At 39.2% G+C, this 27,707-nt stretch overlaps 1 protein-coding gene across 8 annotated transcripts in view; it reads left to right on the top strand.

Annotated features, from left to right (window-relative positions):
• ADGRB3 (adhesion G protein-coupled receptor B3) overlaps positions 1-27,707 on the top strand; it is a 474,460-nt gene that overhangs the window by 217,079 nt on the left and 229,674 nt on the right. For all 8 annotated transcript variants that reach the window (XM_075414589.1, XM_075414591.1, XM_075414590.1 and 5 more), the window contains 2 exons: positions 19,608-19,802; positions 26,328-26,396. In XM_075414589.1, coding sequence (XP_075270704.1) covers positions 19,608-19,802; positions 26,328-26,396 — 264 coding nt within the window. The remainder of the gene's footprint in view (positions 1-19,607; positions 19,803-26,327; positions 26,397-27,707) is intronic.

Below are 27,707 nucleotides of genomic sequence, written 5' to 3'. Positions count from 1 at the left end.
GTCCCTGCCCATGGCAGGGGGGTTGGAACTAGGTGATTGTTAAGGTCCCTTCCAACCCAAACTATTCTTCGATTCTGTGAAAGTAAAGCAAATTACTTGTCTTTTACTTGCTATTTTTGCATTTAAATATAACAATCTTCTGAAATATTTTAAATATTTTGAAATATTTTAAAGGATTTATTCTTCTTGAGCTGCCTGACCAGAAGACCATCCCTTTGGAGTTTTATTCCTCTGTTCTTAACTTTTTACATTTCATATCAACATTTATTCATAGCATTGATCCTCATGCCACTGACTCTGTAGTGATATTCAGCCTTTTTATGTTATTGCTAGAAGTCATTGATAAGCCACTCAAACAGTGGGAAATGTTCTTTCATGTTATTCAGTGGTTTGACTTGCCTGGCTAACTTTTGGTGAGGTGCTGATATTTTTTGAAGAGCAGCAAGTCTGCCTGGCAGGAAGGGGTCATTGTTGGACAAAAGAAGGCATTTCTAACCCAGATCAGATTTGTCTATTCTTCTATTTTTCCTTTTTCAAGATATTAAATACGCTTAGACCACACAGTGAAATAATCCTTTGCCGAAGAACATTTAAAAATAGCTAAAGCTTCTTTAAAATTGCACAAGCATCTAAACACCGTCTTATTAATGCACAAAATTTCAGTCTGCTTTGTATGCACAGAAATTAAAGGAGAAAAATGGATTTCTTTTACACTTTGAAGCGGTTCACAAAGAAAATCAGCTTGTCTTATATCTTCTGCTTCTCAAAGTGAACAACACAGCATATTTAAAGAATCATAGGAAACAGAGGTAAAGACCTATAAGGTGATCACTCTGCAAATGTGGGCTCTTCCCCCCGTGATACGTATGTCAGCTCTATAAATCTCTGAAAATAGGGCTTTATAAGGAAGTTACTGACAGCCGGTGTTGCTATAATAAATATGTGTGCGTATGAAAGCATTTATGAGATGCCTCAGTGTGCTTAATGTACCAATAACGTTATTTTACCAACTCAGACCAGGAATAGGGGGGGTCACTCAGTTCTGTGAATGTTTCTGTAAAATCTGAGTCTGAGCTAAATCCCTTTCATTTCTTACCTAAAATACAGAAAACAAAAGTAGGTACATAGTCTTAAAAAATGAGATTTCTGAAGTTGATTTAAAGCAGTTGGTATACGTAATATACAATGCTTAATACATTAATGCATGCCCACCTGGAGGAATACAGACACGTCACTGTCTCTTTGCCCTTCAAACAAGACATATACGATGCAGGACCAGCCCAGAAGTCATGTAATTGAATTCACGTGGTGCTGTGCTCAAGCAAATACTCTCTAAAGAAATGCATTTCATATGCTGGAAGCCAGAGAATACTGCCTTGGCCACAGACCTTTCTAACCTGGCTACACAGATTGTGGACTGGAAATTTACAGTTATACTAGTAAATAAACTAAACAGGGAGACTGCTCAAGCTTAAACACTGTCCTTGCAGTCATCTACACTGTATAACTGTTTATCTGTTAGCATACTCCCTTAAAAGATTTAAGACCATACCATTGAGCACTTTCCCAAACAATGCCTGGCATCCTTTACAGGATAGCACAGCAGACAAACAATTCCCAGCAGACAATAAAATCATCATTTTCTGGGACAGAGGAGGGAAAGAGAGTTTAGCTTGAGGGATATGAGCTGTCTGTGCTTGTTGGCCTCAGGGCTAGACAATATTCCTGTTTTCCTATTTTATTTACCTTGATTTACTATTTATATAGTAAAATCACCTTGCATTTGGGCAGCTTGGACTGTGAGTAGGTAAGTTCAGGGCTACAAGTGTCTGTCAGTGAGGCCACACCTGGAGTACTGTGTCCAATTCTAGGCTCCCCAGTACAAGAGGGATATGGTGCTACTGAAGCAACTCCAGAAAAGGACCACTAAGATGATAAAGGGACTGAAGCATCTCCTAGAAGGAAGGGCTGAGAGAGCTGGGGCTGCTGAGCCTAGGGAAGAGAAGGCTAAGGAGGGATCTTATCAATGTATATAAGCACTGGATGGGAGGGTACAAGGAAGATAGAGCCAGGCTCTTTTCAGTGGTGCGCAGTGGCAGGACAAGAGGCAATGGTCACAAACTGAAACACAAGAGGTCCTGTTTGAACATTAGGAAGCACTTTTTCACTGTGAAGGTGACTGAGCACTGGCACAGGCTGCCTGGGGAGGTTGAGGAATCTCCATCCTTGAAGGCATTCAAAAGCCATCTGCACATGGTCCTGGGCAACCTGTTCTAGATTACCCTGTTTGAGCTGGTGGGGTTGGACCAGATGAGCTCCAGAGGCCCATTCCAACTGCAGCCTTTCCATGATTCTGCGATTTTGTGACTCTCACAATTCCAGAAAACTGGGAATTCACACAAGACAGAAATCCTGAAAAGTTAATTCATAGACTCCCACTCTAATATCAGTATGGTTTTTACTTTATTCCTAAAGATGAATTTTTCCTACAAATGTTAACACAGGCTTTCAGCAGATGTCCACACTAAGCCAGAAGTCTATCCTATATATAGTGTAGAATTTTACCACATAACCACAGGTGATTGATTCCTGAGGACTCTTTCCTTACTGTGTGTAGCTACAGTAGGTTCACTGCCTCATGCAAAGCCTCTTGTATTTCTACAGTTTTCTCTGTTCCTCACCTGGAAGTGACAAGGGACAAATTTCAACCCTGAATAAGCAATACGCAAGTAAAAGAAACCCAGCTAGTGTTGCATGTTCTTCAGCTTGACTCAAGACTTGTACAGAGACCAGTATGGTAGCTATGTAAATTATGCTAAAATGGCACTATCTTTTAATCTCAAAATCCATTTGGAAGTCTATTTGCAAAAGGTGAAGAGTCAATAAAGTTAAAAATACATTCTTAATGCAAAAGATAATATACTTTGCTCATAATCCCCAGCACCATGAATAGTTTAGCACTTTTTCCAGCCACTTACAGAATGTGCCAGGCAGAATTACTGCATCCACTCAGGACAGGCGTGTACTGGCACTTCAAATGCAGGGTGTTGGAACCCCAGAAGAAAGAAGGATTTCCCATTGGTTAAATGGAATTTTCTGGATAAGTGGACAACTTCTTGATACATATATCAATATTGTACTTAATATTCTTTTGCAACAGTTTCAGAGTAATTAGTAATCTTTAATTAATATATTTCCTCAACATATGCTTGAGATCAGGCTCTACTACAACCCAATTTTTTACTGGTGAGGAACTGAGTGAGATCAATTAAGCAGGAAGTTTATCTCTGGTCTTCTGAATTATTGCCTAGCCACTGTTCCTTCTTAATGCTCATACCTCTCCATAAGACAGCACAGAAAATCCCTGGCATGGCAAACATATAACAACTGCAGGTCCGCTGAAGAGACTATACACTGTAACGTGATGAAGCAGTGAAGGGGAATGGTTTGGCTTGTGGAGTGGAGATTGGCAGTCAGCTTACATCTTGCAAGGTCACAGTGCCCTACATAGTTCGTGTGTAGCAGCTTGAGTAAAAGCAGTTAAGGGGATGATGCACTTCAGCTATGCCACATATGTACAGCCTGTACTTTTGTTGGTCTGTTTTAACTTGGGTACTATGGAATGCAAGTCCCTTTTAAAACTAGGGATGATAATTAGATCTCTTTGAATAATGGAACCAATTAGTCATGAGTTATTTATCCAACATTTGATACAAATCAGTCATCAAATGAATTCAACAAATACTGTTTAACCAGCTTATACAGCTGGTTGACTAATATGAAAAATTATTCACTGAACAAATCAAGGGACAAAAATGCCAAAATCCATGAAATAAACCCTTGGGAAATTATTTGGTTAGCTCTAATAATAATAATAATAATAATACTTAAAGAACCTAATTAGAATTATTCTTAGTAAAGCACTAAAAGTGAAAAATGCTAAGTGATAAATAGCTATGCTTTGCCTTCTGGAATCGTGACCTAGAAGATCAAGCAATAACTTCATGACCAGAAAAAGAAACCTCACAGATTTTTTTTTTTTTTCTGTGTTTCTTGTATTGCTCTAGTGTGTTTGCAGTACCTGTAGCTTTGCATTAAGAAAATGCTCTTAGTCAAGCATGGTGTTTCAGGACTGTTACCAGTCATCTTTGCAGCTAGGAAGGAATATTTTGCCCAATGATGCACAATTTGTTGAATGTGTTCTTTGAGAAAGAGGAGGTTGCAGCAAAGAAAATCTTCCAAGTGTCTGTTTTATTGTGGATGGAGATGAAATAAAGTCACAAGGTTGAATAAGATCTAGTGGCAGGGGATGACCTTTCTTCAGTTTGTTCTGGGTAGTTCTTGGTCACATACTGATCACCAGATTTCAGTTAATAGGGAGGAATTTTCCTGCATTCTCTAATTCCAGATTATATTCTCAGAGGGTTATTTCCCCTCTGTGGGACAGACATGGTTTGGGTTTTCAGACCATTTTACCAAATCAATTACTGCTACAGCAGAAGTTATGGACCTTGCATAAGCCGATTCTCTTTCTACCTTTAGCAGTAAGAGTTTCATTTTCTGAAATTTGAACTACTTTGGTCTAACTAGCATATTTTAATCTCTGTTAAGAGTATCTGTTGGTATCTTAATGGACTGTTATCTATAGAAAGGCAGATTAGATGATGATCTAATGACCCAAATTTAGACTGTATAATATTATGAAGTATTGTCCTCATCGTTTATTATCTACTTTTGATCTGGAAGGAGAAAATGGTCTGCCTAATTTTTTTACCTAAAATTGCTTACTTGAGTAGTATTTTCAAATTTATGTTCTCATAAGAGAAAGATATCTTCAAAATATTCTTAAGTATTATTCTGCATACCTGGAATTTTATAAGTAGACATTACACAACTCCACTGACTGAATACACTGTCAACTTAGGTTTAGTATCACCACAAGAGATTGCAAACTGAACCTTGTGGCACAAAGAGATCAAAGCAAAAGATGTACTGCTGCCACAATCTAGCCAACTGGGTTGTGTAATTGGCGCTTTGAGGCAGACCATACTTCAAATCTGATCCTTCACATTTATTTCATTTCTAGGATTTCAGGTGTATGTTAGTAAGCTATTAATTGTTTTTGCTGCAATAATTGGTTAGTATATAAGATGGTATCTAATTTCTGGTTTGTTCCTTATTGCTTTCTAGATGTTAAGTCTAGAAAGGGACCATCATGGTTAATTAGCATGACTTTCTGCATGACTTCTTCTTGAACTAGCGTATCTCTCAAAGGAGAGATACGCTAGTTCTGTAAAAAGTAATGCAATGGAGAATGCATTCTCCAAGAGTTTTTTTTATTCCAATTTTGAGTTCTCTTGTTCTTGCAAGTTTCAACCAAAACACCTAAAGAGAGTTGGAGCTGCTTATAAATTTCATACTCTGCTTTGATACTTTGATTTTTTTTTCTTTTACACTTCGTTCATTTGGATAAACAGCGTAAAACATTTCCTGTTAATAAGAAATTCAACTATTTGTACTATGATTGGATATGAGTGACTGCAGGACCAAGAACGGAATTAGTGATTAGAAGTCCACAGGTCTACCTCAGCTGGTATCTGAGAAAAAAAGAGTCACTGAAATTCCTCAAATAAGAGTTAATTTAATATTTAGGTTCTGTTGAAACCTATCAAATTTGATACACTACAAGCAAGAAGACTAAGAAGCAAGACCCCAGCATTAGGAATATCTTACATCATCCTTTGTGTGAACGACTGCTTCTGAGAGGCATAGCCAACGACTGCTTCGTCTATTCTTAATCCATTCTACACATGATAGCCACCTAAATTAGAAAAAAAAAATAAACCAAAGCACAGAAACTGCTCACCCCCTTCCCAACCACCCAAAACCCAAGAAACAAAAGGAGCTAATGGAAAAAATGAAAATGAGACTAAAATAGTTTTGTATGGAAGAGCAATGAGTTTTTATAGCTTATGAGATCTTTATGAAATGAGTATCTGAATCCTGTAAGACCTTTTTTAGTGAAAATTGTTAATGAATGAGATCTTACCACGGAGTATTAGAAATTGATTTTGTATAAATGGAGAAAATACTTGAAAATATGGGGCTATTTCTATTTTCTATTGTCATACATGCGTTCTAAGTGATAGGATATATTGAATCAGAAAAAAAGATAATTTTGTGATCTGCTTGAAAAATATTGGTAATTTATCACTGACTCACCACACACTGGAATAGCCCTTTTCCTAAAGTGAGATGTCCTCTAAATGGCTTTTGGACACTCTAGTTTGGAAGAGATTTGTACAACACTCATAAATGAGAAAGACTAAAACCTGTCATCAAGACACTTTGTTTCTGAAGGTCGTCTCCAATATTATCAGAAAATCTCTACTAATACAACCCATTTCCTAAACTTATGTAGCACAAATTTCAAACCTGGATGATGAAATTCTACATTTAGGTGCTTTGATAGAAATAAGTTACTAATTTGTGCCAATATGAGTGATATAACACCTAAATCAAACATGCATTCATGCAAAATGGGCTGCTTTTCTATCAGAAAGAGGAAGTTGGAAAACCAAAAAACATTTTAACTGTTGAGAGTTAGGAAGGAAAAATCTGCATATGAAATATCACACTGAAGTCAAGATATTAGTACTTATGAAGGAGTATGGGAACTTAGGCAGGTGAATCTTTGTGTATCAAACTCGTAATATAGCCATAAAAATGCATTTCTGCTGCTTCTAGTTCATACTATAATTTTGTTTCCTCTTTTTCCACAGCAGCATTATTCACAATTTTGCAAAATCTTGGCTAAAATATAATTTGATAAAAAGAACTCTGAGGTGAATACTGATTTGCTCAGCTGCAGCTCATTACATATGATTTTGTTTTTCCAAATTATATTACAAGGTCAGCGTATCAGCCTGTCCACATACTCCTCACTGAAATGACTGCTGTACTCTGGAGAATGAAAGGCTTCCTCCTAAAAATTTTACTGCTCCTTTTTTGCTAGTTTAGCACATCATTTCTTTTTATATAGCTGCAGAGCAGAGCAGCCAGGCTTAGTTTTGTAGATTTGAATGTACAAGCATCAATAACAACATTTTTGTTCTCCCTCAGTCTGTCCCTACATTAGTATATGCCAGCTCTTCACCGTCACAGTCTTTGATAGGCAGGGGATGTCTATCGGTAAATGATCTGCTTTCCTTGCCTTGTCATCCTTGTAAGGCCAGAACCTGCAGGAGCCAGCTCTGTTTTGTCACCTCTGTATCTTGATAGGAGGATGGCAAACTGTTATCTCTCATCAGAAAGCAACTGATCAAAAGATTGTGGCAGGCAACAGTTTTCCCCTGTCTCACTAACATTTTCCCATTCTGCATGACAGAAGATTAAAACATCGGAAAAAAGTTCAGTATTGTTGTTTACTTGATGGTGAGGGCACTCATCTGGTTGTGAGAAAGCTCTGCCTGCTCTGCCCTGCAAAACTCATTGCATGGACTGAAATGTTGGGGTTTGACTGGATTTAGCACCATGTTATAGTTAGTATGGCTTTCTCAGTTTTCTAACAGATCTGCTTCGCTCTCTGAATAAATATGCCCTTTGCTAAAGAGAGTAAATAACCCAATACTTCAGCCACTCATGTGAAATACGTAGGCTAGAAACTGCTCCATCCCAAGTGAATGGCTGTTTTTTTCATAACTTTCTGTGTTACAACAGGCACCAGAAATAAGCAGCTTAGGATCAGGAGAGTGAAATGTGTTTAAAGCTACTGTGCTACCTGCTCCATTCATGAAAGTATAGTGCTTAATCTCGCCAACATACACACGCACCCCAATCTTAGAGATGCTATACAGTGGGACAAAACATTCACCTGCTGTTCTTCATAAGCATATCACAACTTAATTCAACTGGATAAGTTGCTTTTCTTCCTTTCTGCTTTTGCATATCTGCTTTCAATAGCCAACCAGTCTCACTTATTACATTCGAAGAAAACTCCCCACTATAAGCATCCGTGATCATCTTTCCATGTCTGATTTACCAAGGAATAATCTGTGTGATAAATGCAACGTGCTCCTGTGGTTGCTGCTGCTGCTGTGCCTGCTGCAGCAGAGAGCAGCTGAGTGTTACCCGATCACATTGGTATTCCAAACCAACCAACACTGCAGCCAACAGGTGAACTCCACCAGGGTGTGGTCAGAGGGAAAACAAGAGATGAAGGAACTCAGTAAAGAAAGAATTAATCTAATTTTCCCTTAAAGTCTACAGAACTGCAGGAACCTTCTCTCCAACACAGCTGCAGAATGACTGCAGGAATATGGCTAGGCAGCGAGCAGCAAAGAAGTGGTCACAACATCTTAGACCTACAGTCATTCTCCTGCTTTTTTGTCTGCTACTTTATTTGCTGCGTTCCCCCACCATGTTCAAGCTCAGGTATGTTAATTATGTGAGGCACAAAAGGATTTTTTTCTTGCCTATTAGTTCATGCAATACTCCTGTGCAGAAATTAGGGCTCCTCAATTATGCTAACTTCCTTGAAGAAACCATTCTGCTTTGTCCTGCAAACAGAAGGGAGTGTCACTGGAATGACTGTGTAGAAACACACAATCAAATAAATATAGAAATAGGTTAAAATCAAATAAACATATAAATTGAAACTGTTAATCAGAGCTTTATGTTTTAAGGACACATACTTACTGAGATGACCATGTACTATACAAAAAGAAAGACACCTCATTCATAGTATGTCCCTTTGTGACCCCCAGCCTCAGCCGTTCAGTCAGTACCAAGAGACAGTAGGCTATACCTCAAGCAAATTTATGTCTGTTGTAGAATGAAAACAACTCTCAGAGTCGTCATTCTCATTTTCCTCTCAACTCCTGCTCTTGTCATGTTGCATTATACATAGATAACACAAATCTTGAAGACATGCCCTCTGCTTAAAAAAGGAAACAACAACAACAACAACAAGATCTCTCACACAGCATGCCAACAAGAGCAGGATTTAATCACAGATAATTGGAGCATTTAATAGTAGTACTTAATAAAACAGTAATAGAAATCCTGGTCAACAAACACAGTGATAAGTACAGGATGAAAAAAAATCCAACCCCAAAAGAAATGATCTGTTTAATGATTGTTTATTTCTCATCCCTAGAGCTATTTGTTATGCCACGGAAGAGCAGTCATATCAGTCCAAAGTATCTCCTAAGAAATTTTGTTGAATCCATACAGAAATCAAAATACTGAAACTTTATAAGGACTTTCTCTGTCACCTATTTGGTGGTTATATCTCCTAGAATACGTGACAATATTGATGATGATGATAAAAAAAAGAATAATGGAATGGGTTAAACTGGCAAAAAAATGTCTTAAGCAAAATAATAGGAGTCTTCTTATGAAAGAGGGTAAAGAAAAAGGGTATAGAAAGAACGAGGCATCTCTCTGAGTTATTCATATTCTTCTTCTAAAAATATGATAGAGTTCCACAGGTACTAGAAGTTTTTTTTCAAAGTTTTTCGAGTAAACCTAATCACATATAGAAGAGCACATACAATTTCTCTGGTGTCTGTGCAGAGATTCAGTTTGCCTGAGATTAATTTCTAGAACAGCACAGGATTCTGTGTGTTTAAGCTGGATCCTTTTCTCTAAAAGCAACTCACTGTTTTGAGAAGTATTTTGTCTAAGAAAATTTAGAAGTGTATGACAGTGGAACGACTGTTTGTGTATAGTGAAACAATCCTCATTTTTCTTTTCATCAATGTAAATTTAGAAGAAGTTCCTTAAAGCACAGGGTTGCAGTGATTTCAGCTGAGTGCACAAAGGCAGATTGAGGCACAGTATCTGCAGAAACTTGGTACAGCAAATCGCACACCATGACAGTGGAAAAATGCAGGAAGGTAGAAGTTCAGTTTTGGGGCACTCCTCAAACTTCGACATTTCTGGTTGGGGTACATTACAGGAGGCTTTTATTTGGTGTTCAGAATATTTGCAGGGACCTGTTACAGAATTATAGAACCAAAAGAAAATTCATGAGATCTTCCAGCCCAAAATTCTGTTCCATCGCAATCAGCAATACTTGCATTATTCCAGCATTTTATTGTTCTTGAAAATTATTAAGGCATCCAATATGGAAGACTGCATAGTCTCTTCAGATAAACCATGGTACATCATTTCCTTTACAGTTGAAAAGTTCTCCTTAATATATATCCTTAATCTTCCTTGACACAATGTATATCAATTACTTTTTCCCTTTTCTACTATAAACAAACAAAATATATTATTTCCTTCCTCTCTGCAGAAACTGTTTATTTATTAGTATGTTATCATGATCTAGATTGAGACTTAACTAATTTCACTGATGAAAAAGTGGAAAATTATTTTGTATTGCTTTAGCAATCTCCTTCATAAAGTGTTGAGTGTATAGAAAAGGGAAGACTCTTATATGACACTATGTTCTAAATATTCAGATGTATACCTGAAGATGCATAAGTATATCTTTAGACCCTACTCTGTTTCTTTTAGAAGGTGGATAAAATAATATTCTTGAACACTGAAACAGCCTGAAAATGAACAAATACATTGTAAAAAATTAATTATATGAAGGGAAAGTAAGTGAAACTTACAGATTCTGTGCTGAAATAGTTAAAGAACTGTCTGCTGATAATTAGAAAAAAAAACAGATAATGAAGTTTTTCTTGAATCTGAAAGGAAGAGCTTTCTCACGATGACATCACATTATAGTTTAAACATTAATGTGCTGCTATTTCAGCTGCTAAAAATAAGTTTTCTGCCTTTTTAATCTATGTGCCTAACTTTAGGCACACAGGCTTCACCATTTCGGTTCCAGCCTTTCTGGACCTCGATGCTGATAAATAGAAAAGTAAGTTTAACACAAAATCACTAGTCAGTATTTATTGAGAAGATGTTATCAATTCCAGCCTCAAGATTAGAAGCCACAGAGGTCAGGTAATGTGATTTAGAGCATTCGAGATAAGATTTCAGGTGCTCTGGGTTGTTCTTAAGAGGAACCAACAGTCTTGAGCTTTTAGGTTTCTAACACAGTTGTGTAATTCAAGTGGCTATTACAGGTGATGTGAATATACCTTCCTGTTTTGCATCTTAAGAGCATTATGAACATTATTTTACAAAATGTTAGTGTTGGGTTTTGGAGGTGCAAAGCAAAGTGGTTTGCAGATTATGAGCAATTTCAGGATATATTTTTATTTCAAAGTGTCTTTCCACCCTTCCATATAAGGCTCCCTAATTGGGGTCTTATAGTCCCCACTACCATAAAATGTATTAATGACATCATTACTAGTACCTAGCCATGAATCCAACAGAAACTTAAAAATTAATGAAAGAAGGATGATGATCTAGTTACTCTTCAAATTAATCATTCTTTTCAGTCTTTATAGGTTTCTTGAGGGTTGATTGTTTTCTGTCCTTTTAAACCATGTCTAGCTGTTGAGTTTGCAGTAATTATTATGCAGTAATAAATTTGTACTCCAGTACCGGAGGCCTAGGAGCTCTGACTGTGTAAAGAGGCATTTTTATTATATCGTACTTTCTGATAAATCGACGGGCAAAGGCAGTCGGACCCTGAGTCAAAGTCCAGTTAAACATTTCAGTAATTTTTCAAGTATGCAGCCAAATAGTGCATGCGGCTAGAGGTTGGGCTGACAACTGAAGTATCACTTTAACAGCTGCTTCATTTCACTATCTCTCGGCTCATAAACTTTATTTTTAATGAGCCTGCCTGTAAGACCACTAAAAAATGACCTTCGCAGACAACTACAAGGACCTACTGTGGTGACCAAAATAGCTTTATTTGACAATGCATAATATCACAGTGACCACAGCATAGAAAATAAGCAGCATGGTGAGAAAGACATCAGACTGACTGCTGATGAGAATATTCTATATTTTCACTTTGAAAGATTCTTTTGACAGCTGTGCAAGTATTCCACCACCTTCAACTCATACTAATCTGGACATCTTCATTGGCTTTAATAGCGTTGCACCAGTTTACATTAACTGAGTGAATGGCCTGTGATTTTAAAATTGTGTTTAGGAGCTGTAGGCTGTCTTACAGCAAGAAAATACGTTATGTAATAAAGTGATAATAAAGATGCTGCTAATTCTTATCCTACCCTGCATGTTGCTTGCCAGTCTGTAGTCAAAACTTTCTACTAGTTAACTCTAAATTTTACCCAGTTTCCTTACCTAAACACATTTCAACTTTCTGTTTTATTATGCTACTTCTTAGGGTATGCTGCTAGTCTGTCTCAGGGCAGTGTGGGTGTGGAGGGGTACCTAAATATCAGGGAAAGGAACTTCTGGGTTGGAGCTTGTGAGGCGGAAGAAAAGGTGATCACGAAACTGTGTGCGAGTGGTGTGGTCCAAGGGAGGAAGGGTACATCTGCTGCGAAGCTGAGTTTTCTGGGTATGTCATCTTTTCAAACAGTTCCAAATTGAGCTGTAGTTTTAAGAGCCAGTAGAATCATAGAATCATAGAAAGTTTTGGGTTGGAAGGGACCCCTAGAGGTCATCTAGTCCAACCCCCCCGCAGCAAGCAGGGACACCACTAACTAGATCAGGTTGCTCAGAGCCCTGTCCAACCTGGTCTTGAATGTTTCCAGGGATGGGGCCTCCACTACCTCTCTGGGCAACCCGTTCCAGTGTTTCACCACCCTCATGGTAAAGAATTTCTTCCTTATATCTAGCCTAAACCTACTCTGTTTTAGTTTAAAACCATTACCCCTCGTCCTGTCACTGTTGTCTCTGCTAAATAGATTGTCCCCATCTTTCCTATAGGCTCCCTTTAAGTACTGAAAGGCTGCAATCAGGTCTCCCCGCAGCCTTCTCTTCTCCAGGCTGAACAAGCCCAACTCTCTTAGCCTGTCCTCATAGGAGAGGTGCTCCAGCCCTCGGATCATTTTTGTAGCCCTCCTTTGGACCCACTCCAACAGTTCCATGTCCTTCTTGTGCTGAGGGCTCCAGAGCTGAACGCAGTACTCCAGGTGAGGTCTCACCAGAGCAGAGTAGAGGGGCAGAATCACCTCTCTCGACCTGCTGGCCACGCTTCTCTTGATGCAGCCCAGGACACGGTTGGCCCTCTGGGCTGCCAGCGCACATTGCCGCCTTATGTCCAGCCTTTCGTCTATCAGTACCCCCAAGTCCCTCTCAGCAGAGCTGCTCTCAATCCTTTCATCCCCCAGCCTGTATTGATAGCGGGGATTACCCCGACCCAGGTGTAGGACCTTGCACTTGGCCGTGTTGAACCTCATGAAGTTCACACAGGCCCACCTCTCCAGCTTGTCCAGGTCCCTGTGGATGGCATCCCGTCCTTCTGGTGTCTCGACCGTACCACTCAGCTTGGTGTCATCTGCAAACTTACTGAGGGTACACTCGATGTCGCTGTCCATGTCATTGATGAATATATTGAACAGCACCGATCCCAGTACGGACCCCTGAGGGACTCCACTCGTCACTGGTCTCCATCTGGACATTGAGCCATTGACCACTACCCTTTGGCTGTGACCATCCAACCAATTCCTTATCCACCGAATGGTCCACCCATCAAATCCATGGCTCTCCAATTTAGAGAGAAGGATGTTGTGGGGGACCGTGTCAAAGGCTTTACAAAAATCCAGACAGATGACTTCCATAGGTTTTTCCTTGTCCACCCTTGTTGTTACACCATCATAGAAAGCCACTAGGTTGGTGAGGCAGGACTTGCCCTTGGTGAAGCCGTGCTGGCTGTCTCGAATCACCTCCCTGGCCTCCATGTGCCTTAGCATATCTTCTAGGAGGATCTGTTCCATGATCTTCGCAGGCACAGAGGTGAGGCTGACAGGTCGGTAGTTCCCAGGGTCTTCCTTTCTACCCTTTTTGAAAAGGGGCACAATGTTTCCCTTTTTCCAGTCACTGGAAACTTCCCCTGACTGCCATGACTTTTCAAATATCATGGAGAGTGGCTTGGCAACTACGTCAGCCAGTTCCCTCAGGACTCTGGGATGCATCTCATCAGGTCCCATGGACTTCTGTACGTTTAGGTTCCTCAGGAGGTCCCGAACCTGGTCTTCACTTACAGCTGGAGGTATTTTACCCTCCTGGTCTCCTTCATGCCATTCATCGACTCGGGAGGGGTGAGGAGAGAGGTTGCCAGTGAAGACTGAGGCAAAGAAGTTGTTGAGTACCTCAGCTTTCTCCTCATCTGCTGTTGCCAGTTCGCCGGTCTCGCTCATGAGCGGGGGTACGCTTTCTTTGACCATCTTTTTCCGGCTGACATACCTGTAGAAGCCCTTCTTGTTATTTTTCACATCCCTTGCCAAGTTCAGCTCCAGCTGTGCCTTGGCCTTCCTGACCCCATCCCTACACAACCGGGCAGCTTCCCTATACTCTTCCCAGGAAGCCAGTCCCTGCTTCCACTGCCTGTGCAGTTCCCTCTTCTTCCTTAGTTTGACCAGCATCTCTTGCCTCAGCCATGCCGGTCTCTTCCCTTCTCTGCCCGACTTCTTACACTTGGGGATCGAGAGCTCTTGCGCTCTCTGGAATACGTCCTTAAAGACCTGCCAGCTCTGTTCTGTTCCCCTGTCCCTGAGGACCGTTTCCCAGGGAGTCCTTCTGACTATCTCCTTGAAGAGCTGGAAATTTGCCCTCCTAAAATTTAGGGTCCTGACTATGCTCTTCGTTATTCCCATTTCCCTCCGTAGCGTTAGTTCCACCAGCGCGTGTTCACTGCAGCCCAGGCTGCCTCCGATCTTGATATCCCCAACGAGCTCACTCGCATTGGTGACTACCAGGTCTAGTATCACATCCCCTCGGGTAGGGGTGCTTATTACCTAGCTTAAGAAGTTTTCCTCAGTGCATTCTAGGAACCTTCTGGATTGCCTACAGCTTGCCGTGTTGCTTTTCCAGCAGATGTTGGGGTGGTTGAAGTCCCCCAGTAGGACGAGAGCCTGCGAGCGCGAAGCCTCCTGGAGTTGGAGGAAGAACGCTTCGTCTATCATCTCATCTTGATCTGGCGGCCTGTAGTAGACACCAACCAGTAGGTTCCCTTTGTTGCCTCTCTCTCCGATTCTTACCCATAAGCTTTTGACCTGCTCGTGGTTATTCTTCAGGGACAGCTCTTCACTCTGTAGTGTTTTCTTGATGTAAAGGGCAACGCCCCCGCCCCTCCTTCCTCACCTGTCCCTTCTGAACAGCCTGTAGCCATCAAGAGCCACATTCCAGTCATGGGATTCATCCCACCAAGTTTCCGTGATGGCAATCAGGTCGTAGCTTTCCAGCAGCACGACTGCTTCCAACTCCTCCTGTTTGTTTCCCATGCTGCATGCGTTTGTATAGAGGCATTTCATCTGAGCTGTTGGCCTTGTTACCTTCATAGCAGAGCACTCCTTTTTTCCCTTGAGGTGCTTCATGGGTATTTTCTTGTTGGCACCTGATACCTCAGGCGCCTCCAGCTCCCCTCGGCAAGACTTCCACATTGCTGCAGTGTCCCTCACTTGCTGCTGGGCAACGGGTTGAGGGCTCCTACTAGCCCCCCATCCCTCTAACCATTGCGTATCCTCCCCTAGCCTGTCACTGGCAAGCCTGATAGGTTCCCCTTCCCCTTTCACCTCTAGTTTAAAGCCCTGTCAATGAGCCCCGCAAGCTTTTGGGCAAAGATCCTCTTCCCCCTTTGAGAAAGCTGATCCCCATTTGATGCCAGCAAGCTTGGTGCTGTGTATGTTGTCCCATGGTCAAAGAACCCAAAGTTGTGGCGGTGACACCAGTCACGGAGCCATGTGTTGATAGACTGAGTCTGCCTATGTCACTCAACGTCTCTGCCCACCACTGGAAGGAGCGATGAAAAGATAACCTGTGCTCCAGATTCCTTTACTAATCGTCCTAGGGCTTTGAATTCTTTTTTAATTGCCTTCGGGCTACTTACTGCAACTTCGTCCGCACCCACATGGAAGAGCAGTAGAGGATAATAGTCTGAGGGTCGGACCAGTCTAGGAAGTTTCCTAGCAATGTCCTTGACCCGTGCTCCCGGAAGGCAACAGACTTCCCTGAGAGGAGGGTCTGCCCGGCATATCGAACCCTCTGTTCCCCTCAGCTGGGAGTCTCCTACAACTATGACTCGTCTCTTCCTCCTTGTGGAGCTGGTAGTAATATGAGAGGGAGGTCCTTCTGATCTTTGTGCCTCCTCCGATGTGGATGGGTCAACCCCTGCACCATCCATCACCTTGTCCTGCACATCTAGAGCCTCATACCTATTATGCAGTGGCACCTGTGGAGATGTGGTGGGCAAGGGAAGGGTTCGCCTCCTGCCCCGACTGCGGACCCGCTTCCACTCGCTGTTGTCCTTTGCATCCCTTCCTTCAGCCCGATGGGGGGATGTTACTAGTGCCCTTTGGTCCTGGGCCTTTTTTACAGGTTGTTCATGGGTACACTCCTGTGTTGTCAGGGCACGGCTCCACCAGTCGATCTCCTGCTCGGCCTCCCTGATGCTCCGTAGCCTATCTACCTCTTCTCTTAGCTCTGCCACCAGGCAGAGTACATAGTCCACCTGGTCACACCTTATGCACATATTCCCTTTGCTACTGTCCGTTTCCAGCGCTAGCTGGTGGCACTCGCTGCAGCCAGAGACCTGGACAGCTGTGTACTTTCTAGGGACCTCAGTCTGGGTTGCAGCTTCCTTTATGACCAGCAGGGAAGAAGCAGCCTTCTGACGGCGGGGTGCCATGGCTGGGCTTCCTTCCTGCAGATGAGTTGCCTGAGCTTGCCTCGGGAGCCTCCTCCTTCCCTGCACGCACTGCCTGCGCAAACTGCCGCGCCACTCCATTCTGACGCGCCACGCCCCTGGTCGCTCGCGCTCCCTAGGGGTTGCTCTTGTACTCAGGAGGGTCACGCCTCTGTCACCGCTGACTCCATCCCCGCTGAGTCAGAGCTGCCCGCTCCTTAGCAGCTGACTCCTGCCTGCTCTGAGGGGGGGGGGGGGGCTGGGGTGCCTTCTCCCTCCCTGCGCTTTTGACTGCACGATACTGCTGCTGTGGGAAAGGGTCCCCCGGTGCGGTTGTCCACTCCGGAGCCTTTCGCCTCAGTGGCTTCACTCAAATGGTAGTTCTGAGGTACTTTAAACCATCCGCATCACAACCCTGGCTACTTCTGAAGTAGGTGCAATAATACAGTCCTGTGGCATTGTGGGCACTTGCTAGACCTTTTTATCATTGTGTCCAAAAGCAATCAAAATGTCTTGCTGAAAGCACTAACGGGTATACTACAGCTCCCACTTTTGCTGGCAGCGATCTGTAAATTTTTTAACTGAAAACAGAACTTTACTTCCTCAAAAGCTTAAAAACCCGTCAAAACTAAGATCATTTTAATTTATTATATGCATTTCAAATGAAGCTGAGACCAAGACTCTGTGTGCTATGCATGGTCCAAAACAAACAACAAACTGGCCACTGCCATCTTTAAAATGTGAGTTTAAATTTTAGCAGGAGCATGGAAAAACACATGGTGGGGGTGAACATACAGATGGAGCAAAAGGAAGCAAAATAATGCAATAGAAAATAGCATACTAAATAGTTCAACAGCTTTTCTACCAGTGTTTTGTACAAGCCTAAGAGCACAGTACAGATTTTATGAGGACTGATCACTTTGCTGTTGTTACTGGAATTATAAGAACCTCTTTATTCTCTCTTAAGCTCTGCCTTGAAGTTGCATGATGCCTTTCCCACAGTAGCTCCTGAGGCACGTGTTGTATTTGGGAGTTCAGCTTTATGGGCTGACTTTTATGTTCTATGTCTTTTTGGCTTGACGAAAGACATGCTGAATATTGTTAATCCTCAAAAACTGGAAATATGCTTTGGGGTCAATGAACAGCTGGATGAGTTCCAGCAAAAGTTCTACTCTTCTGCGTTACTGTGCTAGCTGATGCTCTGTTAATTTGCTACCCAGACACAACATGGGAGCAGATGAGGCAAATGGCAACATTTCACAGGAAAAATCACAGATCAACTTCTTGTTTGCTTTCACTTGTTCCCAAGAAAGTAGTTCATAATGTTATGTATACAATATCAGATCCCTGAATTTCCTCAAATAAATTTTATTGCATTCTCACACCTTTTCCTCCACTGTTATTTTCCTACAACATTACTTTCAAAGCCTCCTTCTAAAATGAATAAAACTACACAAAAGGACCTCTGCAAGCAAGCTTCTTAATTACTTCTTACAGTATTCTGAAGACTGAGGGAGGTATTTCTGCTGAAATATTTGTTAAAAAAAATTAACTGCCTCAGTTCTCCTCACTGAAATTTTTATTGAAAATATTTGATAGTATGCTTGTACGTCTGTACTTGTGGTATAGAGTAGATTCATTCCCTGTCTGTGCTGCAGCGTGCAGACGTTCTCCCAAGTCTTAAGTATTTCTAGGGTTGGACAAGCCTGCTGTGTTCCATAGCAACAGCTGCTATAACAGTGACTTAAGGCCACAGACACAACTTGAAGCAGCCTCTTCGCCCAGCCCCAGCTGTGTTATATGTATCTAGTTTATCTCCAGACTGGTTGAGAATGTAACCAAAATATCATCCAATAGCATGAAAAAAACCTATCGTGTATGTCAGAGGACGATTGCATTTTGTAAATTGGTTTCATGAATGTTATTTTGAGCCCTTTTAATCATTGTACTATTTTTACTACATATTCTGTCCTTTTGTTTTTGTTTTTGTTAATGAAGCCCCACATATCCACACAATGTGTCTGAGGAGATCTAGAAGTAACAAAAAGTGTCTTTACGCTTTTCCTTCCGCATCACCATCACATTATATTAGTTATCCTTCCCTCCATGTATCAGTAATAAGGCGAAGTTAAAAAGCGATTAAAGATACATTTACGGAGATGGTGTCAACATTTTGGTTGCCAGTTGCACAGAATTTTCTTTTCAGCCCTGCTGCTTAGAGTGAGGTCTGTCCCAGGTCATTTATTTTTTCTTTAATTTAGCTTCAATTTGGAAGAACTTGTGTTTGTACACATAAATTCATATGCATGTTTAAAAATAGGTTGATTAAGTCATGCACTCTTTTCCAGCCTTGGAATTAATGCCTTCTTGCATTAACTGGCCAAGCTGGGCTGGCAGAGACAGAGGGTATACTTTCCTATATTAGATTATAACAAGGACCCTTAGCATTTATCCCTTTCAGAGCTTTTAGTTGTTTAATGAGGGGCAACAGTGGCTGTATAGCAGTTCCACTGAGGAAGATCAGTTCCTTGCTATATGAAGGCAGTAGATTAAAGCCACTGTCCAGGCCATGGAGTCCCTTTGAGAACATGGATGTTGAGAAATTATTGGTGTCCAAGGAGAAGCAAATGGGGGAAACATGACAACTTCAGAATCTTTCACTATAAAATTTGTGATTCTTTGACAAACATAATAATTCTGTGATCATAGTCTACTGTTTTGTCTTCTCTTTAACAGGATCATCTTTATTATAATGGCTTTAATATTTAATATTATAATAAATTTAATATTTAATATTTTTGGCTTTGTTTAGAATTTATCATACGTTTTTCTCAGTAAAGTAGGTTCTGATATTCATTTTGTTCTTCTGGTACAGATTAAAGAGCATCTTGCCAAGGGACAGAGGATGTTGGCTGGTGATGGCATGTCCCAAGTAACCAAGACACTATTGGATTTAACTCAGAGGAAGAATTTTTATGCAGGGGACCTTCTGATATCTGTGGAAATTCTCAGAAATGTTACAGACACATTTAAAAGAGCAAGTTATATCCCTGCATCTGATGGGGTGCAGGTAAGAGAAACATTGTCAGGGTAATGTTTCAGTTGATGGATTTTATGCCAGTATACTGCATGTCGCCTATTTTACCCACTGAGGAAACTAAATCTTCCAAATAATAGACATAAACTTGGTTCACATAAAACTAAAATACAAGTGTAAAATAAGAAAAGACTCCACTACACTTAATGAGACGAACACCCAAAACAATGTAGCAAGTGAAAAATTTAAAATACTTTCTTTGTAACATTTATTTAAATATCTTTCTCTTTCAAGGTTTGATTTGATTGATGGGGATATGTTCGTGTTTTTTTTGCACTAAGCAATTCACTGGTGTTGTTTGTTCTAGTTCATTTCAGTTCAAAATATATCCACAGTGTTTAATTATGTAATTCTGGCATTGCTTCTTCAGTTCAAATAAATAAAGCTCATTAAAAGTGCACAGAAGTGACGGATAGTACATTTAATATTAATTTTCTATTTCACATGTTAGATTAACTCTTTTTGTGCAAGAAGCCAATTAAAATACTGTCAGATGTAAAACTACTGTAAGTATTTCTACATAATGGTCTGCACAACTGATTGTGTAACGTTCATTAAAATAAATATTTGACAGGGCTTCTAGATCAGGATATTGGTTTCATCTATATCTGAGAATTTCAGACACTTTTCAAAGACTGTAGATGTACTGAAAATGAATAATAAGAAGGTAGATATATATTATTTATGAAAAAGAGAGTTGCATGATCATTCATAAATTACTAATGAAGTTATTAATGCAGGTCATGTATACACATTTGTGTAAAGGTAAGTATAAATTATAAATATATTTTGGAATATATGTATGCAGATAAATGGAGACGTCTGTGAAAAGATCATTTTTCCAGAGTTAAGTTTTCAAGAGCTTGCTATTACATTTTCACATTTCTTGTTTTTCTATGCACAAAGAAAAATGAAATTCCATAATTAAACCAACATATCTTGTTTTGACCTGTAGCCAGCTGCAAGTCATATTCTTAGAAGAGTGCTTTTCAAAAAATATTTTGGCTGGACAATCCTTTTTTTATTTTTAATTAAATAAGAGACAATATCTTTTCCTACTTTCATTAAGTTCTACTACTAAACAGGGTGTTGTTTACTGAAAGTTTTTCATGTATTCAACAATCTGATAGCTCAATGTGACTTCTTTATGGTTCACAGGCACTACAGAACACTTTGGTAGAACCAGCCTTGAGAAACAGATTGGCACAAGTGATTTTGTTCGTGGTCTTAGCAGATCAGGTCATTTGCAGTTTACATACACTAGAGAGAATTTGATTCTTTTCCCACTAGTGACAGTGCCAAAAGTTGTGTTCACATCAGCAATGTAGATCTGTTTCCAAAATTTGTAATAGTATTCTGGTAGAACTTGGCAAAATGGTTAGTACTATGTTAATAATTTTTGAGTAATCATTTTGAAGTGAAGAAATGAGAAAAGGCAAAAAAAAGTAAGCTATATTTTGAAGGAAATAAGGAAGGATTTCTCAAACCAAAGAAATAACTGTATTTCAGGATTTAGATGCCTAAATCCAGTTGGGATTTAAGGACTCTTAAATCCCAACTGAAAAAGGGGCACTGAAATAAAAAAAAAAAAAAAAAAGTAAAATAAAAAGTTTAACAGATATCAAGCTAAGGTAAAATCCAAAAGCCAAGGTACAGTGTTCAGGAAAGTAAGTGAAATCAGAATTAAGCACACGTTTTGCATAGGGGATATATTAAGCAATGTTCCTGTTACTGACTTCTGATGGTACAAAATTAAATCCTGGCTCAGTAACATCAGTTTAAATTTTACTCTTAATTTCTGAGAAACCAGGATTTTCCCATATGTAAACATATGTCATATGCTACTGTACTCTGGAGGATTGTATTTAATTTTTATTTTCACTGTTTATTTTCACATATTTTCATACTTTTTAGTCCATGATCAAAACAAGTCGCAAAAAGGTGAAAATGAAATTAATTTGCATAAAAATACCAAGATACTTTTTTCTGAGGGAGGCTTTCTGCGGTGTTCTAATTCTGTCCTATTTTTTGCACTAGATAAAGAGTAGAATTTCTTAGGTGTTGGGTTATTGTTTTAAAGAAAGTGTCAGAAATGCATGAATGAGGTTTTAAATCCCTGAAAGTAATCATTTATCATTTCTTATGATGACAGAAAAGAAGATTATGAATTATGAGTGATAACATTTCTCAAGGACCATACAAAAACAACACTTCCACTTCCATTAGAACTGAGAAAGGAAATGTGTATATATCTGTGTATATTTGTTTCTTACACATTCCATCCATCTGGATAGTCCCTTTACTGTCTATAATCTCTGGTTTATATTCAGTATTGATATAAATGAATAGTGCAAAAGACATGATTCAGACACTCCATAACAAAAAGAATGGACAGAAAAGTGAGATCAAATTTTAAAATTTTGGGCTAGTTAATGAAAATGAAGATGCTACAGCCTGATGTGCTGCATGGAAAATACTGCTTGTTTAGACAGACAGATACCAAGAGCAAAACAAAGCTTCTGAAGTCTAGTGCCAAGTTATTATATGACTGTTTTTCTTTATGCATATTTTAACCTTTTTTATGATAATAGTTACGTATACATGCCATATACAGTGTCAGGAAGAAAAATAACCATGTATAAGGCAGTTAAACAGTATGGAAGGTATCCTGAATCAGTGACTGAAAACAGCAGTACAGTAGCAGAAACAGCAGAAGACAAGAGTCATGAAATTATTCTGCAAACAAGGTCTTTCTCTTAATATGGGAACTGCTTTAAAATACACTGTGTAGGTACACTGAGGCTATTAGATGGCCACTGAGCTATTACTTATGTAAAGATACTACCTGGAAGATAATTAATTTTTTAAATAAGCATAATGTAAGCACCATTTTGGACCATTTTCCAGAACTGGTCTAAGAGTGCTTGAGCACTTTGCCATCTATTCCTGAGAGGTAGTTCCTTTCCTGCCACCCTGTCCTTAGAAGGTAGTTCAATCTCCTGATCCAGTGACCGACAGGAAACAAGGTTTTTCTCCATAGAAGTTAGAGCAGTGTAATCCCATTTATATTAGCCACAGGGACCACTGCTGTCAGTCAGGGATTAACAGGATTGCCCAATGCTTTCTTCCCTCCCGCCCCCCACTCCCTATGCTGAAGTTCAAAAATGTAGGTGACTTAAGGCTACCCATTAATTCCTCCCAGGGAGGAATTCTTCTCTAGCTGAATAAAGGATTTATGACAGCTTTATGCCTGCAGAGAGGGTCAAAGAATTTGCACTGGAATAGACAACTGCAGCCATTGTATTATAGAAGAAAAAGACTGAAAGGAAGGAAATTAAACTAGGAAAACATAATTGTCCATTCTGACTATAAATGACATTATCCTCAGAAAAGCCTGGGTGAAAATAAAGGACTTCAAAATTTGGCTCTGGTTGTCACAATATTTTCTGTAGTGGGCAGTTCAGTAATCTGTAAACCCTGCCATGAAAGGAAGGAGCTTGAATCTACAAGGAGGTCTAGTGTTTACTGCAGTAATACCATCAGACCACATCCCTAATGCCTCTAAAATTTATCCTTCATACCTGTCAATCATTTTACTAAAGGGCAATGTTGTTTCCTGCAGCATTAATGCAATGAACAAGAGAATAGTCAAAGTGGGTGAAAGACTTTTTAACCTCTCTTGCCCTGTCACATTTTTGGAATGCGTCTCATATCTATTCATTACTGAAGCAGCAAAGCCATTTAACCATCTCTGTGTTTAATTCACAAAGCACTGCTATTGCTGACTGAAAAATCTTCATGCATCTCAGCCTCCACTGCTACCACAAATACGACATCAACCAGGGACAGAAATCGAGAAAAAAAAGATCTCTAGAAGCAAGATATTCCTGTCACTAGGTTCATATACATCATTTATGGTTTATTGGCAAGTACAGATTATATACTACATCAGTTACTGCTCATCTTTTGTTTATGCTTGAGTCTAGGATTATTTATAAGCTTTTTCACATATATTTCTGTTAATTATTGGTCATTTTAGTGCTTTCATGTGACTGAAATAAACATAAAATTTCATGAACACATATCATTATTAGCAAAACCATGTAATGTATCATCTGCAAGAAACATTTATAACTCCTCAGTGTTTTTCAGGCAACCTAGGCTACTCTCAGATCTGATTACACGGACATGGATACTTTTGCAATTAAGGCTTAGACTGTTTCTGCAGGGGAATCAGTGGCTGCAATGTAGTGCAAAACTAGCTTTGAACCAGCTCCTTAGTGTGATAAATTATCCCACACAGAGCTCCATGCTGCTGCAGCTAGACTGCTGCTGGCACCCTAACAAGTTAAAGCTAGCTAAAATTTCGGTCCACTGCATCTCCACAGTATTACACTGGAAGAGCACAGAACTATCATGCCTTAAAAAGCATTTACCTCAGGCAAAATCCCCCTAAGACCAGCTCTACCAGTAGAGCTCTTTGCCAAAATCATAATGTCCTAGAGTAATGTGGTTATAGTGCATGGAACTGCTTTGGCCAGTGTAGTTTATTTTACCTGGGGGACCAATAAAGCTGTACATTTTTCCTAGCTGAAGTTGCATTCACACAATTATGATTTCCCGACTTGGTTAAACTGTCAAATCCTTTGTAAAGAATACTAAACACAGTTCTTTTCAGTATGTTTTATTTAGCTGCTGAATACCTGAAAGAGATTAAATACATTCTTGATATACAAGCAATACATAGCTACATTTTCCTCTTCTTATCTTCAGCCTGGCTGGAAATTTCCCTTCTGTATCACTGAGGATTGGATCAAACCATGAGAACATTTGTCTTTTATGTCCTGTCTTTAATCCTCATCGTCCTGTCCCAAAGCATACTTGTCATTTTCACAGGAGCTTGCTCATCCATTTCCTTTCTTTTCATTAATTTTTGTGTTACTGAAGCTTATGGATATTTTGCTGCTGACTTCAGTGAGAGAAGAATTATGCCCTCATTAATGTACGGGATTATTTTGCCCAAGTTCACCTAAGTGTCAGTCAGCTCTATATTAAATTTGCCGAGTCAAAACATTTTTTATCCATGCAAATCTTATGGTTGACATAATTTGCTTCCTAATAATGAGGCAAAGATGGATCCTCTTGCTTGTCAAGTAATAAGTGTTAGGACTAGATTACACTGGTAAAAATGTTTTTATGTAAAAATAGTTCTCATGTAAAAATAGTTTTCGCAAGTTTTTTCAATTTTGTATCCTATATTATTTTATTTCTATGACTGTGAGGCCTAAAATGTCTGTGATATCTCAAATTTTGAAATTAATGTCTTTTCAACCACAACAACAGTGTCCAAAGTACACTACAGTTGGAAGTTAGTTCTGCTCTCATTTAATTCACTGTGCAGTTGATTGCTTTGTATTTTCATTAAATAGTTGCGTTAAAGTTACTTCTTACTTAAACCTTATTTAAGCCTATTTAGCTCCCCAAAATGGCTAAAAAGTAAGTGGAGGTGAGGGAATGGCCATTAATGCAAGTTCCAGTAGGGTCCTATGGTTGTTATTCCACTTAAAGGCTTTTCAGAGTTTGCAAGGATCTTAATTGCACTCTTCAGCTAAGGTCAGTGGGAAACTACATGTATCTTTTATGAAGGAACAGACAAATTATAATTGGCAGGCTGTAGAAAAATTTGGCATTCTGCACAAAAAGTGATACAGAGCTGAGAAGAACAGTCTGCACAAATTTTTAGCTTTCAAAGATGAAGAAGTTGGGAATACAAATTGGTAGAGAGAGCAGACAGGATTAGAAAGGAAAGTTCTCCACAAAAACTTGGAAGAAAGTGATTTTTAAAATGCATGACTTAAACACTAAATGCCCAGTCTTTTATTTGGTTTTTTCCTTATAGTTAAAAGAATAGAAGAATCAGACAAAAAAATTAACAGTTTAAGGACAAAGACACAGAAATTAATGGTTCCTTTTCTGCTGGAATTACTAAAAGGACAAAGGCAAATGTAGTTTTTTAAAAGTAGGATGCACCTGATTTCACACAGCATTTATCAATGAAATACCATTGTATACCCTATCTATGGGCATTAAGGATCATGTTTTGAATAGAAACCAGTGACCCTGAGCCTAGCATTTTCTTAGTGTACTATATTTGCAAAATATACAGTTGTCTAGTTTCTGGAATTAGAGCAATATGAAAATAGAACACCATCACATTTAGAAGTTTAGCTAGTGTAAAACAGTTCTTATTTTATACAAAGCAGTCGTATGGAACCTGATTATATGACCAGAAATGAACAATTAATCACAAAATATATGTGCGCTTTTACCCGTCTAATATATTGTTTTGTTATCTCATCTCTTCCACTGACAGAAAATAGGCTGCAGAGCTGCATCTGTAATAGAGAAAGGGAAACTTTCTTAATGTCAATTTAAGGATATGACTGTTTATGTTACTGAAAGTCATTTACTTTGTCTTTTTTTTAATCAATTTTTCAGAACTTCTTTCAAATCATTAGTAACCTCTTAGATGAAGAAAACAAAGAGAAATGGGAAGATGCACAACAGGTAAGATTTGCATTTTGTAACTCATCAATTTAAAAAATTGGAAAGTGTGCGTATTATGACATTCACTGTATCAGAAGCCACACGTTTCAGTAAGTCAAGATAAAGTGGAATGTATGGTTTCAAAAATCAGGTTAAGCATACACTCTGCTGTAGGTGAAAGGAAATCCTCAGTGAGATGATATTTTGGAAATCATAGAATCATAGCATGGTTTGGGTTGGAAGGGACCTTATAGATCATCTAGTTCCACCCCTCCTGCCATAGGTAGGGAATACAAAGGAAATACTGGTATAACAGTAGGATAATATAATTTGTATAACATTATAATAAGCAGTAATAATCGATCCTTTTCAAAAAGGAATAATTCCAGGACCCATTGGCTAATTCCTTAGAATAAAATTATATTAAGAATATGAGGTATCTCTCTGGATGAATAGGTTTCCATTGCATTCTGTGGGCTTGTTTGTTGTCTTTCCTTATAATGTCATAATGAAATATGTATGAAAGCTGAAAAATGCTACTAAAGTCTAGCTGCAATGATGCTTTTATTAAACAGAACACAGCAGAACTCACCTAAAGAATGCATATAACGCCACCAAAGAACTTGTAGAAGTTTAAACTGAAGAACTTTTTTAGAAGGTTGTATTTAGGAGAACAGTTGTGATCCTGAAGACTGACAAATTTTGGGACTAGGTTGAATATTATCGTAGCACTTTATAAAACAATAAAGTCTAACAAAAATCATTTATTTATAGCAAAATAGTTTAAAATTCAAAATTAAAACCATTTTTTGCTTGGATGTATTTCCTACATGCTTATACCAAGGACATTATAGAACAATGTTAATATTTATGTTCATGAACATGACCATAGAACTTTCAGATTTATTCAGATATAAATAACAGTGACAATGGGAATGAACAGATAATTATGTACAGAGAAAAAATTATGGAACTAGTCAAAGGTAGGGAAACATTTCTGTATGAAGGATGATTAAACAAAGCAGATATTTCAATCTGGAAAAGAGTCAACTGCGCTTATGTGCAACAGAAGCTTTTAAAATCAGGAGTGGATCGGAGAATGTGGTGCAGTAATGATTAATCTCATACTTCTTGTAAAAGAACTAAAGGACACAGAATCATAGAATCATAGATCTATCATTCTACAATCCCGTTTCTGCTTAAGGAAGGCCTTTGGAAAAAACAAAAAAAGTGCTAAAGGCTGGGCAAGAATTCCAAAAGAATTATCATTACGTGTATGCCACTTCATACTCTTCCTTGGACATTTGCTATTTGCCATGGTCAAAGGCAAAA

This window comes from Opisthocomus hoazin, chromosome 2, assembly GCF_030867145.1.
Source record: "Opisthocomus hoazin isolate bOpiHoa1 chromosome 2, bOpiHoa1.hap1, whole genome shotgun sequence".
Taxonomy (NCBI): domain Eukaryota; kingdom Metazoa; phylum Chordata; class Aves; order Opisthocomiformes; family Opisthocomidae; genus Opisthocomus; species Opisthocomus hoazin.
This window is presented reverse-complemented; position numbering and strand designations above follow the sequence as displayed.